The sequence below is a fragment of the Rana temporaria genome, chromosome 1 (genome assembly GCF_905171775.1).
Source record: "Rana temporaria chromosome 1, aRanTem1.1, whole genome shotgun sequence".
Classification (NCBI taxonomy): domain Eukaryota; kingdom Metazoa; phylum Chordata; class Amphibia; order Anura; family Ranidae; genus Rana; species Rana temporaria.
The window spans coordinates 90864477-90884106 of NC_053489.1; the positions used below are offsets into that span (position 1 = coordinate 90864477).

General features: G+C 44.3%; 1 protein-coding gene across 2 annotated transcripts in view; it reads left to right on the forward strand.

The window, feature by feature from the left end:
* The window catches only part of SREK1IP1 (SREK1 interacting protein 1), a 94406-nt gene that overhangs the window by 10060 nt on the left and 64716 nt on the right, over nt 1–19630 (forward strand). For both annotated transcript variants that reach the window (XM_040340270.1, XM_040340278.1), the window contains exon 2: nt 19581–19628. In XM_040340270.1, coding sequence (XP_040196204.1) covers nt 19581–19628 — 48 coding nt within the window. The remainder of the gene's footprint in view (nt 1–19580; nt 19629–19630) is intronic.

Here is a 19630-nt window from a genome sequence, read left to right on the forward strand (position 1 = left end):
ATTTTCTTTTGCATATCGTGTTGTATCAACACATTTATTTTTACAATTACACACTTACACAAGGGAACAGTGGGTATATTCTTCTATGCTTATTAGTCGCCTCCGATTTTATTACCTCCTAATTCATAAATATTCAGCACCAAAATGAAAAACCGTATTTGAAATAATAAATATTTAATAGCCAACACATCTTTGGAAAATAAATCGCAGGCTGTAACAATCATGTGCGTTTTTAGATGGCTATAAAAAATGTATTTTATTCATCGTCATTCTTTTTCATTCAGTGCATTTGTATTTTTTTATTATTATGCAATAAGAGTAACCCTGTTGGCATTTCAATTGAATGACTACCTTAGAGAATTGTCAATGAGGGCTTGTGTCTGCCTCCTTTCATTAGAAATAGGATGTTCCTATTTACTTTTAAGCAAGAACACAGCATTTTATTTATTTTTATTGGGTAGAGCAGAAGTTACATTTTATATTATTACTGCCGGCTACAAATATATCTTGGACCCCTTTCACGCTGAAGACGGCTTTCATGCGTTTTAGCGCTAGAAATAGTGTCTGAAAACCGACTCCCATGCTGCCCGAATTTGAAAGCCAGAGTGCTTTCACACTGGGGCGGTGCGCTTGTATCCGTCGTAGAGACCACTTTTATCTTAAGACCCCTTTCACACTGGGGCGTTTTTCAGGCGCTTTAGCATTGAAAAAAGCGCATTTAACCACTTATGGACCGCCGCATGTACATTTACGTCGGCAGAATGGCACATACAGTCACATTGAAACATATAAAATATAGATGCGCTAATATTAACTTAAAAGGTGATAAAACGTACAAAGAAAACTAATCAGGGAGAACACTCCATAAACTGTGAATTACTAATATGTCCTTAATTAGTGCACAGTGATTAGCAGGATTCCATGCAGGGAAAAAATCACTCTCTTCAATCTGAATGCTAATCCAGCCCTCTCAAAACCTCTCATTGCGCAATATTCGATGACAGATCAAAAAATGTAATCAGAGCATTGACATATGCACTCACGAATCCCCGCTTTCATTAAAGCATGAAAACGCCACTCAGTATGCTGTTTCCTCAGCTCGATCCGATGCACTCGGATTCGATCGCAGGCTCCTCCCCTATAAAGATGCCGTCACATTGGCGTACCTGTACGTCCCTGCCTAGACATGGGTCGGGGGTCCGATCGGGACCCCCCCGGTACCTGCGGTGGTCTCCGTGGCTGTCCGAGCGATCCAAGATGAAGGGGCGGCTGTTTGTTTTTGTCCGCCCCCCTCCGGATCGCTCCCAGCCAATCCGCGTGCTCCCCCGTGTGTCACTTCCTCTGCCTGTGTAAACACAGGAAGAGGGAAGTGATGTGATCTCTCCTCTCAGCGGTATTTTCAACCGCCACTGAGGAGAGATCACATCACACAGTGAGTCTGCACAGCACTATACTGACATACACTACACATAGGCACATTAACCCCTTGCGATCACCCCCCACCCCCCTGTCACAGTGTCACTGAATGCAGTGATCATATATCACTGCATTTAGTGTTAGGTTCAGGGTAGCCCCCGTGCCCCCCTAATAAAGTTTTAATCCCTTTATCACCGCCCTAGTTAACCCTTTCACTCCCTATTGCCAGTGTCACTAAGCGATCATTTTTCTGATCGCTGTATTAGTGTCGCTGTTCCCGCTAGGTAGCTATTTTTTTTTTTTTACTAAAGACATGTGGCTGAATAAATTTTGGCCTAAATGTTTGACTAAAATTTTGTTTATTTGATTTTTCTTATAACAAAAAGTAAAAAATATTGATTTTTTTTTCAAAAATGTTGCTCTATTTTTGTATATAGCGCAAAAAAATAAAAATCGCAGAGGTGATCAAATACCACCAAAAGAAAGCTCTATTTGTGGGAAGAAAAGGACGCAAATTTTGTTTGGGAGCCACGTCGCACGACCGCGCAATTGGCAGTGCCGAATTGTAAAAACCCCTTGGGTCATTTAGCAGGATATTGGTCCAGTCCTTAAAGCGGAGTTCCACCATATTTTACAACTTCTTTGCATTCGTTTTTACACTGCCCCCTTAAATACATTTGGGATGTTTTATTTGTGTCTTTTAAAAACTCAAGTTTTTATCTGTGAGTCTCTTATTCCCCCGCCGCGGCGGAATGGCCCCCCCCCGCCGCATCCAGCGCTGCTATGCCTCCTGGGATATGTGTGTCTTCAATCCCAGGAGGCTGGGCTGAACATCGCAGCCGTGGATGAACATCTCGGGGGGCGGGAGGGAGGGAGGGAGGGCAGTGCCGCCCATAGAGGTGGTGTCCTTCCTCTTCTCCCTCTCCAACTCCTCCCCCGTCCTAGCTCCTCCACCCGTCCTAGCACCGCCCCCGTCCTAGCACCGCCCCCGTCCTAGCTCCTCCACCCGTCCGTCACCGCCGCCCCCGTCCTCCTCCCTCCACCACCCGCCCACCTGCCATCTGTCTCCGGTGCACGGAGATACAGATCATCAGGCAGAGAGAGCGAGTCTCACTCTGTCTGATAGATCTGTATGTGAGAGCACCGAGCATAGTACAGCCCCGCCTCCCTGTACAGCCCCGCCTCCCTGTACATAGAAGCTCTGCACTGTGTGTTACAAGTCTAGTGCAGGGAGGCGGGGCTGTACTATGATCACTGTACTCACATACAGATCTACACAGACCGAGATGTGCTCTGTATGCCTGATCATCTGTACCTCCCCCCACTCTGCACATACTGTCACCGCACTGACATCACCGCACTGACGTCACCACCGCACTGACGTCACCACCGCACTGACGTCACCACCGCACTGACGTCACCACCGCACTAACGTCACCACCGCACTAACGTCACCACCGCACTAACGTCACCACCGCACTAACGTCACCACCGCACTAACGTCACCACCGCACTAACGTCACCACCGCACTAACGTCACCACCGCACTAACACCGCAGCACTAACATCACCGCACTAACAAAATGAATTTGACAGTGCACATGTCTGGTATATGTATACACACCACATATATAACAAGAGATGTATATAATCTTGTTATGTAGATATATATGCACAGGAACAAATTATTTATTATATTTACTGGTTCCTGGAAGGAGGGGAGGAGAGGTTGCTTTGCATAGATAAGGGGCGGTAACTTCCTCTGATACTCCCGTTGCTATTGAAAACTGATCTGAAACCATTACACTGCTTGTACAGCACTGAGCATGTGCGAGGCTGAAATCCAGGAAGTCATACAGTCTGGCTTCATGATGCCCACACTTAAGATGGCCCCAGTCAATTTCTGTTTTATAAAGTGTCTAAATGCTGTAACAACCTAACAAAATGGACCTTAGTTTACAGACTAACTGTAGTAGAATACATTCAGCTTGTGTATTACAGGGGTATTTATATTTAAAAAGTTTTTTTTTTTTCAATTTGTGGCCGGAACTCCGCTTTAAGTGGTTAAAGCGCCTGAAAGAAGCTGCATCTGCAATCCCAATATGAAAGCCTGAGTGCTTTCACACTGAGGCGCTGCGCTGGCAGGGCGTCAAAAAAAAGTCCTGCAAGCAGCTTCTTTGCAGCGCTTTAGGAGCGTTGAATACACCGCTCCCATTGAGGCGCTTTTTTTAACGCCAAAGCGCCTGAAAAACTCTGCAGTGTGAAAGGGGTCTAAACCAGACTGCTCACTGAAGCAGAGGATAACGGGGTTATGGCAACGATATCCCTCTTCAAAGTGCCGGTCATTGCACCCGATATCCCGCTTAAAGGGACTGACGTACAGCTATGACGGTTCGCGGGATCGTGACAATCTGTCGCAGTATAATGACGGCGACTGGTCGGAAAGTAGATGACAAATAAGGATTGATCAATTTTCAGATATATCCCATAGTTTGTGGACTCTAACTTTCCTACAGACTAAATAATATACACTGATTTGTGATATTTTCACCAAAGAAATTTGTATGAAGAACAATTATTTATTTGCAAAGTGTTATAACAGAAATTATTCAGTCACAATTTTCAGTCTTCTTTTTTTTTTCATTTTTTAGCAAAAAGTCAAAACTCAAATGGTGATTAAATGCCACCAAAAGAAAACTCTAGATTGTGAGCAAAAGGATACAATTTTTCTTTGGGTAAAGTGTTGCATGACCGCGCAATTGTCATTCCAAGTGCGTCAGCACTAAAAGCTGAAAATTGCCTGGAATTGAAGTGGTAAAGTAACAGAAGAATGCTTGGAACAGACTTGGTCTTTACAGTGGAATGATTTCCATTTGAAGTGTTCTGACGTTTGTAACAACAACGTACATTACAGTCAATTTCTGTTTAGAGGGACATTATAGTGTGTGTGTGTATATGTGTGTGTGTGTATATGTGTGTGTGTGTGTATATATATATATATATATATATATATATATATATACACATGCACACATACACACACTCTCACAAAAGTGAGTACACCCCTCTCATTTTTGTAAATATTTTATTATATCTTTTCATGTGACAACACTGAAGAAATTACACTTTGTTGCACTGTAATGTAGTGTGTACAGCTTGCATAATGGTATAAATATGCTGTCCCCTCAAAATAACTTAACACACAGCCATTAATATCTAAACCACTGGCAACAAAAGTGAGTACACCTCTAAGTGAAAATATCCAAATTGGGCCCAAAGTGTCAATATTTTGTCTGGCCACCATTATTTTCCAGAACTGCCTTAACCCTCTTGGGCATGGAGTTCACCAGAGCTTCACAGGTTGCCACTGGAGTCCCCTTCCACTCCTCCAAGATGACATCACAGAGCTGAAATAAGTTTATCTTGGTCTCATCAGACCACAGGACATGGTTACGGTAATTCATGTCCTTAGTCTGTTGGTCTTCGGCAAACTGTTTCCGGGCATTCTTGTGCATCACATTTAGAAGAGGCTTCCTTCTGAGACGACAGCCATGCAGACCAATTTGATGCAGTGTGCAGCATATGGTCTGAGCACTGAAAGGCTGACCCCCCCCCCCCAACCCCTTTAACCCTCTGCAGCAATGCTTGCAGCACTCAAACGTCTATTTCCCAAAGACAACCTCTGGATAGGACGCTGAGCACATGCACTCAAATTCTTTCATCGACCATGGCAAGGCCTGTTCTGACTGGAACCTGTTTTGATAAACCGCTGTAAGGTATTGCCCATGGTGTTGCAGCACAATTTCAGGGTCTTGGCAATCTTCTTAAAGGGCAGGGAGCCTCAAACTACAGCCCTCCAGCTATTGCGGAACTATACATCCCATGAGGCATTGTAAAACACTGACATTCATACAGGGCTGTGGAGTCGGAGTCGAGGAGTCGGAGTCGGGGGAAATTTTGGGTACCTGGAGTCGGAGTCGGCAAACAATGCACCGACTCCTACTAAATTTTAGATTGGAATAAAAAAAAAAAAGCAAGTTTAAATGTCCCAATTCACAAAAAGTTATAATTAATGACTTCTCTACTGTAAGAATAAAGACCAATGCATGCAGTGCCTCACGTAACCGCAAAACGAACACGTTAAGTGACCGTGAAGAAGCATGCTTTTCATGTGCTTCACTATATGGCACGCAACGCACAATTAGGAGCGGCAATACTTATACTTTCCATAGTGTTGTGTTCTGCTTTTACAGGGAACGCATGTTAGAGAACCAGTAAGGCCTCGTACACACGGCCGAGGAACTCGACGTGCCAAACACGTCGAGTTCCTCGGCGAGTTCAGCCCTGAAGCCTCCGAGGAGCTCGGCGGGCCGAGAGCTCCCATAGAACAACGAGAAAATAGAGAACATGTTCTCTATTTTCTCGACGAGTTCCACGGCGGCTCCATCGGGCCGAAAGTGTACACACGACAGAGTTTCTCGGCAGAATCAGGCTCTGACCGAGTTTCTCGCCGAATTCTGCCGAGAAACTCTGTCGTGTGTACGAGGCCTGAGTGTCCAAATAAAAAAATTCCAACAGGAGTTTTATAAAGCACTAAAAGAAGTTGAAAAGTATGATCGCTCATCAAAACTTACTGTTGAAGAAGCCATCCTTGTTTATCCAGAGATCGTTAGTGATGTGGCCATAATAGTTACTGCAATGCCACCCACCCAAGTCAGTGTCGAAAGATTATTTTCAGCCCTAAAAATAATAAAGTCTGACTTAAGAGCCTCTATGAAAGAGGATCTGGCAGAGGCAATTCTCTTCCTTAGAACTCTACATTGAATTGATTTGCATTTGCTAAGCCTAGAACTACATTTCAAGATTAATATAAACCATTTCTAGGTTTTGCAGATTTTGTTTTTGGTTCATTATAGATAAGCTTTGTTTTTGTTCTAAAACAACCAAATAATGTGGTTTGTATTTTTGAACTGGTAAAGATCCTGTTCCTGATGTTTATGCCTGCTGCTACTATCCAGTCACTTGATTGTTTTCATTGTGTTTGTCTTTTGCTTAAACTGTGCAATACAGTAGACTGTTGGCTTCCCAGCCAGTAGTCCTGTGGTAGGTTGCGTTTCTTTCACTCAAGGAATGTATAAAATACATTCGCATATTAATACAGAGGAGTCGGAGTCGGGGAGTCGGAGTCGGAAGTACATAAAACTGAGGAGTCGGAGTCGGAACATTTATCTACCGACTCCACAGCCCTGCATTCATAGACATGACTAGGCATGATGGGAATTGTAGTTCCTGAACAACTGGAGGGCCATAGTTTGAAGACCCATGACCTAGGCCATCTTTATGTAGAGCAACAGTTCTTTTTTTCAGGCCTTCAGAGAGTTCTTTGCGATGAAGTGCCATGTTGAACTTCCAGTGACCAGTATGAGAAAGTGAGAGCGATAACACCAAATTTAATGCACCTGCTCCCCATTCACACCTGAGACCTTGTAACACTAAGTCACATGACACCAGGGAGGGTAAATGGGCCAAATTTGGACATTTTCACTTGGTGGTGTACTCACTTTTGTTGCCAACGGTTTAGACATTAAAGTGGATGTAATCCCACTTGCATCCTTTCTAAACTACTGCCAAAGTGGTGATCTATAAGGATATACATGCCTCTTGCATGTATCCTTACCTGTCAAGTGTTTCCCCTCCGTCTGTTATAAGAACTGAAAAACTGCAGATTCGGTGGGTGGATCTGTTGTCTGGAGCTTGGTGGGTGGAGTCGTGATGTCAGGAGACTCCCCGCCCTCCTCTACACTCCCCTTGTCAACATGCATTTTTTCCTATGTATTCCTTACACTAAATTCTGCTATGATCACTAACATCCAGTCAAAATCCAGAAAAGTAACCACATGACTCCAGAAAAGGAGTGGGGGTGGGAATTAAAAAATAATGCCTGTCTCTAGGGCCGAAACAACTAATCGATTATGAAATTAATCGATTACAATTTTCATAATCGATTAATCGGGCAGTAACATAATGGGGTTAAAAAAAAATAGCCCTTTATAGTACAAAAAAGCAAATCACTACTGTAAATATTACTTTCACTGTCCCACAGTAAAAAAATTAACCCCTTACAGTAGCGATTATTTGCTCTTTTTGTACTTATTTTTGTTTTTTTAACCCCATTATGTTACTAAACATCTCAGGCCGGGGTCACACCTCGTTTTTTGGTGCTTTTTGCAGAAACGCACTGCAGTTCAGTTACATGTTTTCGTATGGGACACGTTCACATCCATGATTCTTTTCCGGCTGCTGCGTATTTGAAAAGGGCGAGGAGTTTTTAACGCAAAACGTTGCTGCTTTTTTTTTTTTTTTGGTTCTATATACTTCAATGGAGAAGCTGCAGAAAAGCATGTAATGTGTTTTTGCGGCAATTTGTGTTTTGTATTCTGCCCAACAACAAATTGGCCCAAAAAATGTAAAAATGCAATTTTTTTTTTAAGGCTATTATCCGATTAATTGAAACAATATTCAGCCAACTAATCGATTATAAAAATAATCGTTAGTTATATATCAGACAGGAGGCTCATATCTTATGCATTATCTTTCCTTTAATAATGCCCACAGCAGAAATACAACTTTAGTGGATTTTAGTAATAATAAAAGAATTTTTTACAACCACAACTACAAGTCCCAGCAGCCCCTAGGGCCTATCAGCCAATCACGTGGTCCCTGCCAGTATATAAGGGGCTGCCCCTTTAATCACTTCCTCTTTCTTTCTGCTCACAGCAAGAAATCAGATAAGTACTATTCAAATGAGTACTAATTATAGATTGATATATATTAATTATTCAGATTTTAATTTATTGTGACTCGTGGATGGGACTTGTTCCCTCCACACTTATCAGTTACTTAGATATTGTATATATTGGATATATTATGTATTTTCTCCCTTTTAGGGTATAATAGATATATATTCTGTCTGCATCATTGATCTAGGGGAAGGTAGTGAGTCTCTAGGTTTATCAATGCTCAAACCCCTGTTTGCGGCGTTAACAATAACCTCATAACGTTATTTTGTCCCTAGATCCTAATCTCCCAGGCAGCGCCATCTCTTACTGGCTTGGCGCCCTTTTCCTACCTCCTCACACGCTCCGCACGCTTCTCCTCAGGCGCCCGTGTCTCTGGGGGGGGGACGTGTCGAGCAGCCCACACATCCTCCTATCAGCGTCCAGTACGCTGCGGGGGGGCGTGCCCGGCGGAGCTCCGCTCCAGCCTACCAGCATGCAGGAGACGTAATCTCGCGAGATTACGCCCTCCTGAACGGGGGATCTGCCTATCGTACGCCACGGCTCCAGTGTGGAGTGACCTGGCGGTACGGTAGGAGCTCTTAGAGTATCCTCTGGGGCAAAATAGATATTTCTATATATATATATATTATCAATTCAATTAACCCCTTCAGCGACTCCCTTCTATCAGATACTCACAGTATCTGCTGACACTGCTGAACGATTTCTACTGAGGGCACAAATAGATATATATATACACTAAAACTGCATAATTGAGCAACATCATGGCTGATGAAGACTGCTCTGAATTTACCACCATGCCATCTGAGGGAAATATTACCCCCCAGAACCCTATTTTCCTTACTGCTGCCCAGATACAGGAATTAATAAATCACTCGGTGCAAATAGCCATGGCTTCCGCCCCTGTATCTCAACTGGCTGCACCTGTCATGCCTGGACCCCCAGGCCGTGGTGAACCGCCCACAAAGGGCAAAGCGACACACAAACGCAAGCATGTTCCCACAACATACGACTCCCCGGCAGGGGAAGTAAATAATGTGCCCCAGGCAGCACCCAACCCGGTCTGCCGACCCACTACCCTACCAGACTCTCACCGACCCCTGAGCCTCGGGGAGCAGCAAAAGCAGAGGCAGAAGTCCACCAAATGGACTAAACCAGATTCCTTTGTGGACACATCAGATTCGTCCACAGGATCTGAGGCGTCAGACGCCTACGAGTCTGAGGAAGATACGGATTATGAGGGTAGTGGGCATATGGCGCCACCTGACAACGCCACCCCTGTAACCCAGGGCGAAATTATCTTAGACGCCAGGGGAGAACCCTTCTTCGACCCAGAAGGGATTTCTCACCCCCGATCTGGCGAATGGGCTCCCCTCCCGGAGGTAGCCCAATATATTCAATACTGGGCCCGTAGGTCCGTAGATAAGAATAATCGCAGTAAGCTGAGGGCGGAGTGTCCCCGTCCCTGTATCCCTAAAAAGACGGTAGTCACCCCAGAGGTAGACCCGGTACTTCTCAGGTACCTTACCAAACAAGGTAAATACTCCAAAAAGGGGATTGAAAGATCTTTCCGATCTATTCAGGATAGAATCCTCGACCTGTTTGGCCCAGTCACCAAAATACTGAACATTGCCGAACAGGCCTCCTCCACGGGGACCCCTGTAGACCTGGACCAACTTAGAGGTTGGGCCCAGAGAACAGTGTGCCTACTAGGCTCCGCCAATACCATCTGCTCCACGGAGCGTCGTCGCTCCATCCTGATGAGGTTAGACCCTCAATTGGCCCACCTCGCAGACTCAGAACCGGGCCCTTCAGCCGAAGGTATGCTCTTTGGCGATTCACTTATTAAGGACATTAATAAGATGGTAGGATTATACACCAGTTTGGACAAAGCCCAATCATCCCTGAAAAAATCAGGGTCAACCAAGGTTTTTCCTAGGGCCGGCAGAAACAGGGGCCGTTCTGCCGGTCGCTATTCCGCAGGCAGGCAATACTTTAGAGCTCCCGCTCAGTACAGCCAGGCTCCACAATCCTACCCAATCCCGGTGGCGCAACCAGCCCCCTTCTTCCCGCCTCGCGGACGACCCTGGAGAGGACGCGGAGGGAGAGGCTACCCCCGCTCAAGACCTAATACCGGTGAGTGTCACACACCCGAATCCTTGTCACATTCTCTTGGGGGGAAGGCTGAGACATTTTATCCACGCTTGGTCTGCGATTACGGCAGACGCCTGGATACTCAACACTGTGGCAGGATATCAGATAGAACTGTACTCTTTGCCAGAAATGAATGTAATGCCTCAACCCATCAAATTCTCAAACAAAAGTTCAGCACTCATAGACCTAGAACTTCAGGCCCTTCTTACCAAACAGGCCGTGATAGAGGTACACCCTGTCTCCCCGGGGTTTCTCAGCAACCTCTTTCTAGTAAGAAAAAAGGATGGCGGATTTCGCCCCGTCATAAATCTAAGGACCCTCAATCAACATGTCGTCTACCGACATTTCAAGATGGAGGGGATCCACTATTTGAGAGACTTGTTACGCCCCGAGGCCCGATTAGTAGGACTTTTATCGGCCTCTATTCAGGCCATCTTCCCGGCTCCCCTACATTACCGAGCCCTTCAGAGACTCAAAGCGCTCCACCTGCGACAGTGTCTTCGCTATGCAGACGAAGTACCTCTGGATGCAGAAGCAATAGTAGAATTGCGTTGGTGGCTGAGTCACGCCATCGATTGGAACGGGAAGACCATCTTCAGCTCCGATCCGGATTATATTATAGAATCGGATGCGAGTCGACACGGCTGGGGGGCTCGCTGCGGAACATCCACCACAGGAGGGACATGGTCCGCAGGGGAGTCCCTGCTTCATATCAATGCGTTGGAACTCATGGCGGCCTTCTTCGCCCTCAAGAGTCTCCTTCCGAACGCCTCCAATTGTTGTGTATTGCTGCGGATGGACAATGTAACCGCAGTCCAATATGTCAACCGCCTAGGAGGTTCCAGATCCAAAGCTCTGGCGAACCTGGCAAAAGAGTTTTGGCACTTCTGTCTGGAACGCAATGTCGTTCCTCTGGCGGAATACATCCCAGGTGCCTCGAACTTGATCGCGGACTGGAATTTCAGATACCTCACAGATTCCAGCGATTGGCGACTGGATCGGACGGTATTCCTTTCTCTGTTCCGGTTATGGGGTCCTTTCTCCGTGGACCTGTTCGCATCCCGCCTCAATTGCCAACTCCCTCGCTTTTACAGCTGGAGGCCGGACCCCGAAGCCCTGGCAATAGATGCCCTTCGGCAGGTTTGGCCGCGAGGGACACACTATGCGTTCCCTCCCTTCTCCATGATCCTCAGACTCCTATTGCAGGTGGCAAACCTGCAAGCTTCAGTTGTGCTGATCACTCCTTGGTGGCCAACACAACCGTGGTTTCCCCTTCTCCTGGGAATGACCATAGATCTCCCCAGGCTGCTTCCCCGGGTTCCTCACCTCCTCTCCAATCCTGCAGGAGAACCCCACCCTCTGGTCGTGGATCACAACCTTCATCTCCTCGCTTGGCTGATTTCGGGGTGTCAGGCGCAGATTGCGACCTTTCACGAACAGCTAGGGACCTTCTCGCCCTGGCCTGGGCCCCCGGGACTAGATCGGCATACCGATCAGCCTGGGGAACCTGGGTACGTTGGTGTGATCAACGGAAAATTGATCCCGTTCACGCACCTGTAGCAATGGTTGCTAACTACCTGGCAGATTCTTTTGCATCCGGGAGATCTTATAGCTCCATTAACGTGTACCGCTCTGCGATTTCGGCCTACCATTCCCCGGTAGATTCCCTTCCAGTGGGCAAACACCCCGTGGTGTGTCGCCTCCTGCGAGGCGTTAGATTCCAACGTCCTCCTCGCCCCAGATATCAAAGCACCTGGGATGTCTCCAGGGTATTGAACATGTTTTCTACATGGGAAGATAACGACGCTCTTCCGCTAAAACTGTTGTCCTTCAAGCTTACAGTCCTTTTATGCCTTGTCTCCATCAAGCGCATATCCGATGTGAGGGCCCTGGACATATCCAGACGCCAATTCTCACCTCAAGGCGTACAGTTTTCAGTAGTTCGAAGAACAAAGACAGGGATACAATCTGTATTCTATCCCTTTTTCCCATCACATCCACGTTTATGCGTGGTTCGCTGTTTACAGACGTATGAATTACAGACGGCCCCGCTTAGGTCTCCGTCTCTATCCCAACTTCTTATTTCTTATGTCGGCCCACACCTGCCGGTGTCCTCGGCCACTCTGGCCAGATGGGTTAGGTCCACCATGGGCTTGGCTGGGATTGACGTTACACGATTCGGTGCACACTCTTCCAGGGGTGCAATGGCCACAAAGGTAATCACCTCGGGAGGTTCGCTTTCGGACCTTCTGAGAGCGGCGGACTGGTCTTCCGAATCCACCTTCCGTCAATTCTACTTTAGACCGGAGGAACACGTATCTATGTCGGTTCTATAACTCGGTTGTTAATTAGACGTATACTTAATTGTTATTGTATTTATATCTATGTATGACTTTGAACTTGCATAAGATATGAGCCTCCTGTCTGATATAAAAATTGAGATTTTCCTAGCTTGTGACGGAAAATATTAGTTATATGAAGACAGGAGGCGAGTATCTTCCCTCCCGACCCAACCCTATCATGGTCTTTTTTCTCATATTGTTCCAGGTTACTGAGGACCGCAACACGCGAGCCACGGGCTGAGCAATTTCCGGAGGAATCTCCTTTGTTGTCCCCGTTGGGACCTCTGCTCACGCGATTCACCGAATCCAAATCGTTGATGGTCGGAAGACTAGTTGGAATTGAAGTTCGCGGTTTCAAGTCTTTGACAGTTCGCTCCAAGAAAGAGGAAGTGATTAAAGGGGCAGCCCCTTATATACTGGCAGGGACCACGTGATTGGCTGATAGGCCCTAGGGGCTGCTGGGACTTGTAGTTTTGGTTGTAAAAAATTATTTTATTATTACTAAAATCCACTAAAGTTGTATTTCTGCTGTGGGCATTATTAAAGGAAAGATAATGCATAAGATACTCGCCTCCTGTCTTCATATAACTAATATTTTCCGTCACAAGCTAGGAAAATCTCAATTTGCAGCCCTACCTGTCTCCTGGCTAATGCATGAGATATGTAAATAACCTGTCACAGCAAGGGGGCGGAAAGGACAAAAGTTTTTCTCTAAGTCCGTTTTATTTCACTGAACAATAAAAGAGGATTGCTCAGAGCTGGATTAAGACTGGGCACAGATGATAGGAAATCTTATACTGTACATTGTGACAAAAAATTGGGTTTACATCCACTTTAAAGCGGAGTTCCACCAATGATTTTTTTTTTTTTTTAAAGTCAGCAGCTACAAATACTGCAGCTGCTGAATTTTAGAATAGGGACACTTTCCAGTCCAGGGCACCCTCAGATGTCGGCACCCGATCTGTGGCTCGGCTCTCAGGTGCTGCCGCTGCCATCTTGTGGCTTCACTTCCTGGCTCCCTACTGCGCATGCACGATCCCACTGGTCCCTGCCGTCTTCTGGGACCTGTGTGTCTCCCAAAAGACAGCTTGGGGGGGGGGAGAAGGCGGCTCGATTATCTATGCTGGGAAGTGGGAGCAAAATACCTGTATTACACAGGTATCTGCCCCTCCCCCCACCTTAAAAGGTGCCAAATGTGACACGGGGGGGGGGGGGTTCTGAAAAGCGGAAGTTCCATTTTTGGGTGGAACTCCACTTTAATGGCTTTGTGTTGAGTTATTTTGAGGGGACAGCAAATGTACACTGTTATACAAGCTGTACACTCACTACTTTACATTGTAGCACTAGCAACGTGTTATTTCTTCAGTGTTGTCACATGAAAGGATAATAAAATATTTACAAAAATGTGAGGGGTGTACTTTACTGTTGTGAGATACTGTATGTATATAGAATACTGTGGTGTGTGTGTGTGTGTGTGTGTGTGTGTGTGTGTGTGTGTGTGTGTATATATATATATATATATATATGTATATAGAATACTGTGGTGTGTGTGTGTGTGTGTGTGTGTGTGTGTGTGTGTGTGTATATATATATGTATGTATATAGAATACTGTGGTGTGTGTGTGTGTGTGTATATAGAATACTGTGGAGTGTGTGTATGTATGTTAGGGGTGTTGAATATAATCGATGCATCGCGATTCGGGGGCCCCCGATTCGGCATCGATGCATGTGGCCCCAATAATCGATGTCGGGTGACGTCATCCCGACTTGCCCCGCCCCTCCCGGGAGATCGCTCCGAGCGCGTCTAATAAAATACCCATTTTGCATTAAATGCCACTATAATACACTATATGGCCACTGCTGCATGTACTTTTTAAAATACACAGTGTTTCATACTTATATTGCTGTCTGTATATTCCGGAATCCTCTCATGTTAGCTCCGGCCCGCCTCTCACCTCCTACGTCTCAGCCCCGCCCGCCTCTCTTCTCATCTGATAGCTATAGTACAGTCAGTGGGCGGGGCTGAGAACTCCCACTGAAGTCGGGAAAGAGGAGAACGAGAGGTGAGAGGTGGGCCGGACAGGACAGAGTCACATGTGCGGAAATATAGAGAGCAGCATACACACAGAAACGAAGGTATGAGAAGCTGACTGTATATATTTAAAACAGCACATGCAGAAGTGGCCATTAAATGGTTTAGAACGGCATGTATTGCAAATAGGGGATTCTTAATTACAGCAGTATTCTTTCTCCTCCTCCATGTGCTCTATGTTGACATTTCTCTGGTGTCCTAAGTTCGCACATTCCATTGTGTTAACTCCTAGTGTGCTGGAATGTGCGAACTTGGGAAGCCAGGGAAATTTCAACACAGGAAAAACTTTTTCTAGTAGAAAAAAACACTGCGCAGAATACAGAAAAAGTGCTGCCAGGTACCAAAAATTATAGATACAAATTTTAAAGCTAAGTGAAAAAAAGGGGAGGTACAGCGCAAAAAACTAATGTAAAAATTGAAAACCTGCACATGAGGCGTAGGTTGATATGTTAGTGGTAATGAATTGATGACACTAGAAAAAACAAATATATATAATCAATGGTTATTGGATGTAACATATGAAGGATAAACCCAATAATTATGACATATAGCTGGGAAATCTTCAGATAGTGCAAGAAAAAAATCTCTCAACAATACGTGCCAAAAGATGAAATCAATCAAAGAAATCCAAATAAATATGGTGACGTATGAGTGGGTGAAAAAAATCCACAAATAATGATCAAGTGAAAAGCTGTTGAATTATGGGTTTATCTTTCATATGTTACATCCAATAACTATTGATTATATATATGATTATACCATTGATTATATACTGGCAACATAATTCAACAGCTTTTCACTTGATCATTATTTGTGGATTTTTTTCACCCACTCATACGTCACCATATTTATTTGGATTTCTTTGATTGATTTCATCTTTTGGCACGTATTGTTGAGAGAATTTTTTCTTGCACTATCTGAAGATTTCCCAGCTATATGTCATAATTATTGGGTTTATCCTTCATATGTTACATCCAATAACCATTGATTATATATATTTGTTTTTTCTAGTGTCATCAATTCATTACCACTAACATATCAACCTGCGCCTCATGTGCAGGTTTTCAATTTTTACATTAGTTTTTTGCGCTGTACCTCCCCTTTTTTTCACATTCAAATTTCAACACAGACAGTACAGGGAACTTGCTGTGAATTATAATCCCTCCAGACCTCCCAGCAGCCACATTTGTATATTCCTGTACCCTGTAGTGCACTAATCACTTTTTATAGTGGAGTTCCACCGCTTTTTAGTTTAGTAAAAGTCAGCAGCTACCAAAAGTGTAGCTGGTGACTTTTATTAAACCGACACTTACTTGTCCCACGGTCCAGCGATGCGACCGCACAGAGCCCCATACCTTTCCCCGCTCCTCTCCTCAATGCCATCATATCTACTGTGGGCACCCGGCCATGATAGCTTACGGCTTCATGGCCAGGCGCGCACTGTGATCTGCCATTGGCCAGCCAAACTTCTGGGACCTGTGTCCCAGAAGATCACTGGCATGGAGGGGCCACCTAGGGCGACAGAAGGAGTCACCTAGGCAGCCAGGACAGGAAGTCCCACTAAAAAGAGGACCCCCCCCCCCAAAAAAATGATATGCCAAATATGGCATGTCAGGGGGCGAGGAGTGCTTAAAGGAGAAGTTCCACTTTTGGGTGGAACTCCACTTTAAGGGAGTGAGGTTATTTTTATTTAAAAGCAGAGTTCAGTAAAAAAAAACATATTAAAAGTCAGCAGCTACAAAAAAAAGTATCTTCTGACTTTTAATAAAAAAACACTCACCTGTCCCACAATCCAGCGATGTTGCCACCCGAACACTCCATTCTGTCCACGGCGCTGGCAATACTTCTGTGGGCATCCGGCTGTGACAGCTTGCAGCTTCACAGCCAGGTGTACATGTCTCACTGCGCTGTCCTGCATAGCTAGGCAATCTTCTGGAACCTGTGATGTGTCTCAGAAGATTGCGGGGAGGAAGGGCCACCTAGGCGGCCCAAGCGGAAGTGAGAGCTCGTCGGTAATCGTGATGCATCGTGATGCATCGCCGAATCGAATCGAATCGTGGACTTGATAATCGTAATCGCATCGAATCGTGAGACGAGTGAAGATGCGCAGCCCTAATGTATGTATGTATGTATATAGAATACTGTGGTGTATGTGTGTACATATATAATATTCCATTTTATTATCTTATGGAAAATAAATGCCTATATGCTGTAAAACCATTAAGGCTTGTTTTTATCAAAAATAAACCGGCACAAAAAATACTATCAATTAAAAAAACATACTGAAAAGCTATTTGATAAATAACCGTATATGATGGTCGCTAATGGGCTTTTCTGAGAAACTGATGGGGACAAGTTCAATTCATGATTCATCTGGAATTTGGAGTGGCGACAGAAAACCTTTTTACCATGTCATTTTCATTTCCTTTCATTGCTCAATAGAGACAATTCAAAGACAAGTCAGTTCAAGATATTATTCGCTGTGGCATAATAACGAGCAGAATACAGCCAATTTTAATATCAATGGCATGAAACGTAATTATGGGAAAAGGAGAAATAGATTTATTTTATTTTTTTAGATAAAATGCATTTTTTTTTTTTTTAAAGTTGCAATTTTGCTTAGAATTACTTGGCAGTTTAATACCATTGTTATACTAATGCCTTTCAAAGGGAAAATTACAGATTTTTATTTATCCTTTGCCTCTATATGTGTTATTTAATGTGTGGTTACTCAACATTTATGAGTGATTTTATAACCGCTTAAAGGTCTCATCTTTTTTTGTTGGTAGGAAAAAAAAATTCGTCAAAAAGCAGTTTTGTGCTAATATTAATCCCAGGAATTTGTAACGTAGTTTGTGGTTACCTTCACTCATGTTGTCCGGTGGAGGTATTGATGTACAGAAACGACTTTTTTTGTCCATTTGAAAATGAATTCATTGGACAAGCAACATTTTGATTATTTTTCTGGTATAAGCAAGCTTTCTATTCTGATCATTTCAGAGCACAGGAATGAACATTCCTTCAAAATGATTCCCGTTTAGAAGAGTACCTTATATCCAAAAGAGGACTGTAAAAGCTGTGCCTGTAAAAGACAGAGGACACAGGACTGGTCACCAGTATTGCCTGAAGGTTCTGTGACACTGTATTTTACCTTATTACTTTGGCTGCAGTACTCTTGGTAATACAGCAGGGCTTTGCTTCCTCGTACCAGAGCTGTCTCCCTGATATCTGGGAACTGATGGCTGTTGGGCTGATGAGAAGCAGCAGGAAGGGGTGGAGGAAGCACAGAACTCAAAGTGAATCAAGCAGGGACATCCTAGCACTACAGGTACAGCTTACTCTTCAGCAAACACAAAATCTCACTCCAAATCTCTTAAAGAGGAACTGCAGTCTGCTCACATAATTTGTAATAAAAAATATCTTTGCCATTCTGAACCTTCCCTCCAACCACTTGTCATATTATTTTATATATACTTTGATTCTGTACTTGCCAAATATGCTGCAGAAATATCACTCCACTAAGGCTGGCTGTATCTATTTTAACTGTGGGCAGCTGAAGCTGCTGCGTGTTCACTTCCTGGATTTACACAGAGGCACACCTCCAGCTCTGAAGCTCTCATTGGCCCTTATTACTCCCCCCCCCCATCTCTTCCTGGCAAACTCTCACAAAAGTGAGAGAGAAAGAGCTGTGCGTGATGTCGTAATAAGCCGCCTAGGCTTTTTACCAGACAAGAAACGGGAAGGCAGGGTTTGACAAATTTGCTTGGAATCTAGGAGCCAGCTAAAGTTAGGAGCCAGAAAATGCACCCCGTCCCGACGAGCTTGCGCGCAGAAGCGAACACATACGTGAGCAGCGCCCGCATATGTAAACGGTGTTCAAACCACACATGTGAGGTATCGCCGCGATTGGTTGAGCGAGAGCAATAATTTTAGCCCTAGACCTCCTCTGCAACTCAAAACATGCAACATGTAGATTTTTTTAAACGTCGCCTATGAAGATTTTAAAGGGTAAAAGTTTGTCGGCATTCCACGAGTGGACACAATTTTGAAGCGTGACATGTTGGGTATCAATTTACTCGGCGTAACATTATCTTTCCTAATATTAAAAAAAATGGGGATAACTTTACTGTTGTCCTATTTTTTTTTTTTATTAAAAAAAGTGTAATTTTTCCCCAAAAAAATGCGCTTGTAAGACCGCTGCGCAAATACGGCGTGACAGAAAGTATTGCAACGATCGCCATTTTATTCTCTAGGGTGTTAGGATAAAAAAATATATAATGTTTGGGGGTTCTAATTAGAGGGAAGAAGATGGCAGTGAAAATAGTGAAAAATTACATTAGAATTGCTGTTTAACTTGTAATACCAACGGCCACATCCAGATGGCGCCAGCTCACACATCTGGTGGTAATAACTTGTAATACCACGGCTCACCACCAGATGGCGCCAGCTCAAAAAAAATTCCTGGGTTATCCCGCCGTGGAATTAGTTTATTGCTGGTATTAATCTACCATCTGGTAAGCTGCTGTCCATGTGGTGGTGGTTCACAAGGAATTCAAGTGCATCGGGGTGTTGTTTGTCCCAATTCATATCAATATATTGGACATTTACTATATATTTATTCACAAGAACTTGATTGTTTTTACTTATGTTGGCGCAGTTTTTCTTTTCCTCGATGTCCTGTATTGTACTCCAAGATAAGGAATTATACGGGTAAGTCAAAATTCTATTTTTTCTTTTAATTCAAGTATAACGTAAGGTGTATTTGTGTTTTCTCTGCAGGTGTAAACAAGGATAATATCCGAGCTGGATGTAAAAAGTGTGGATATCGT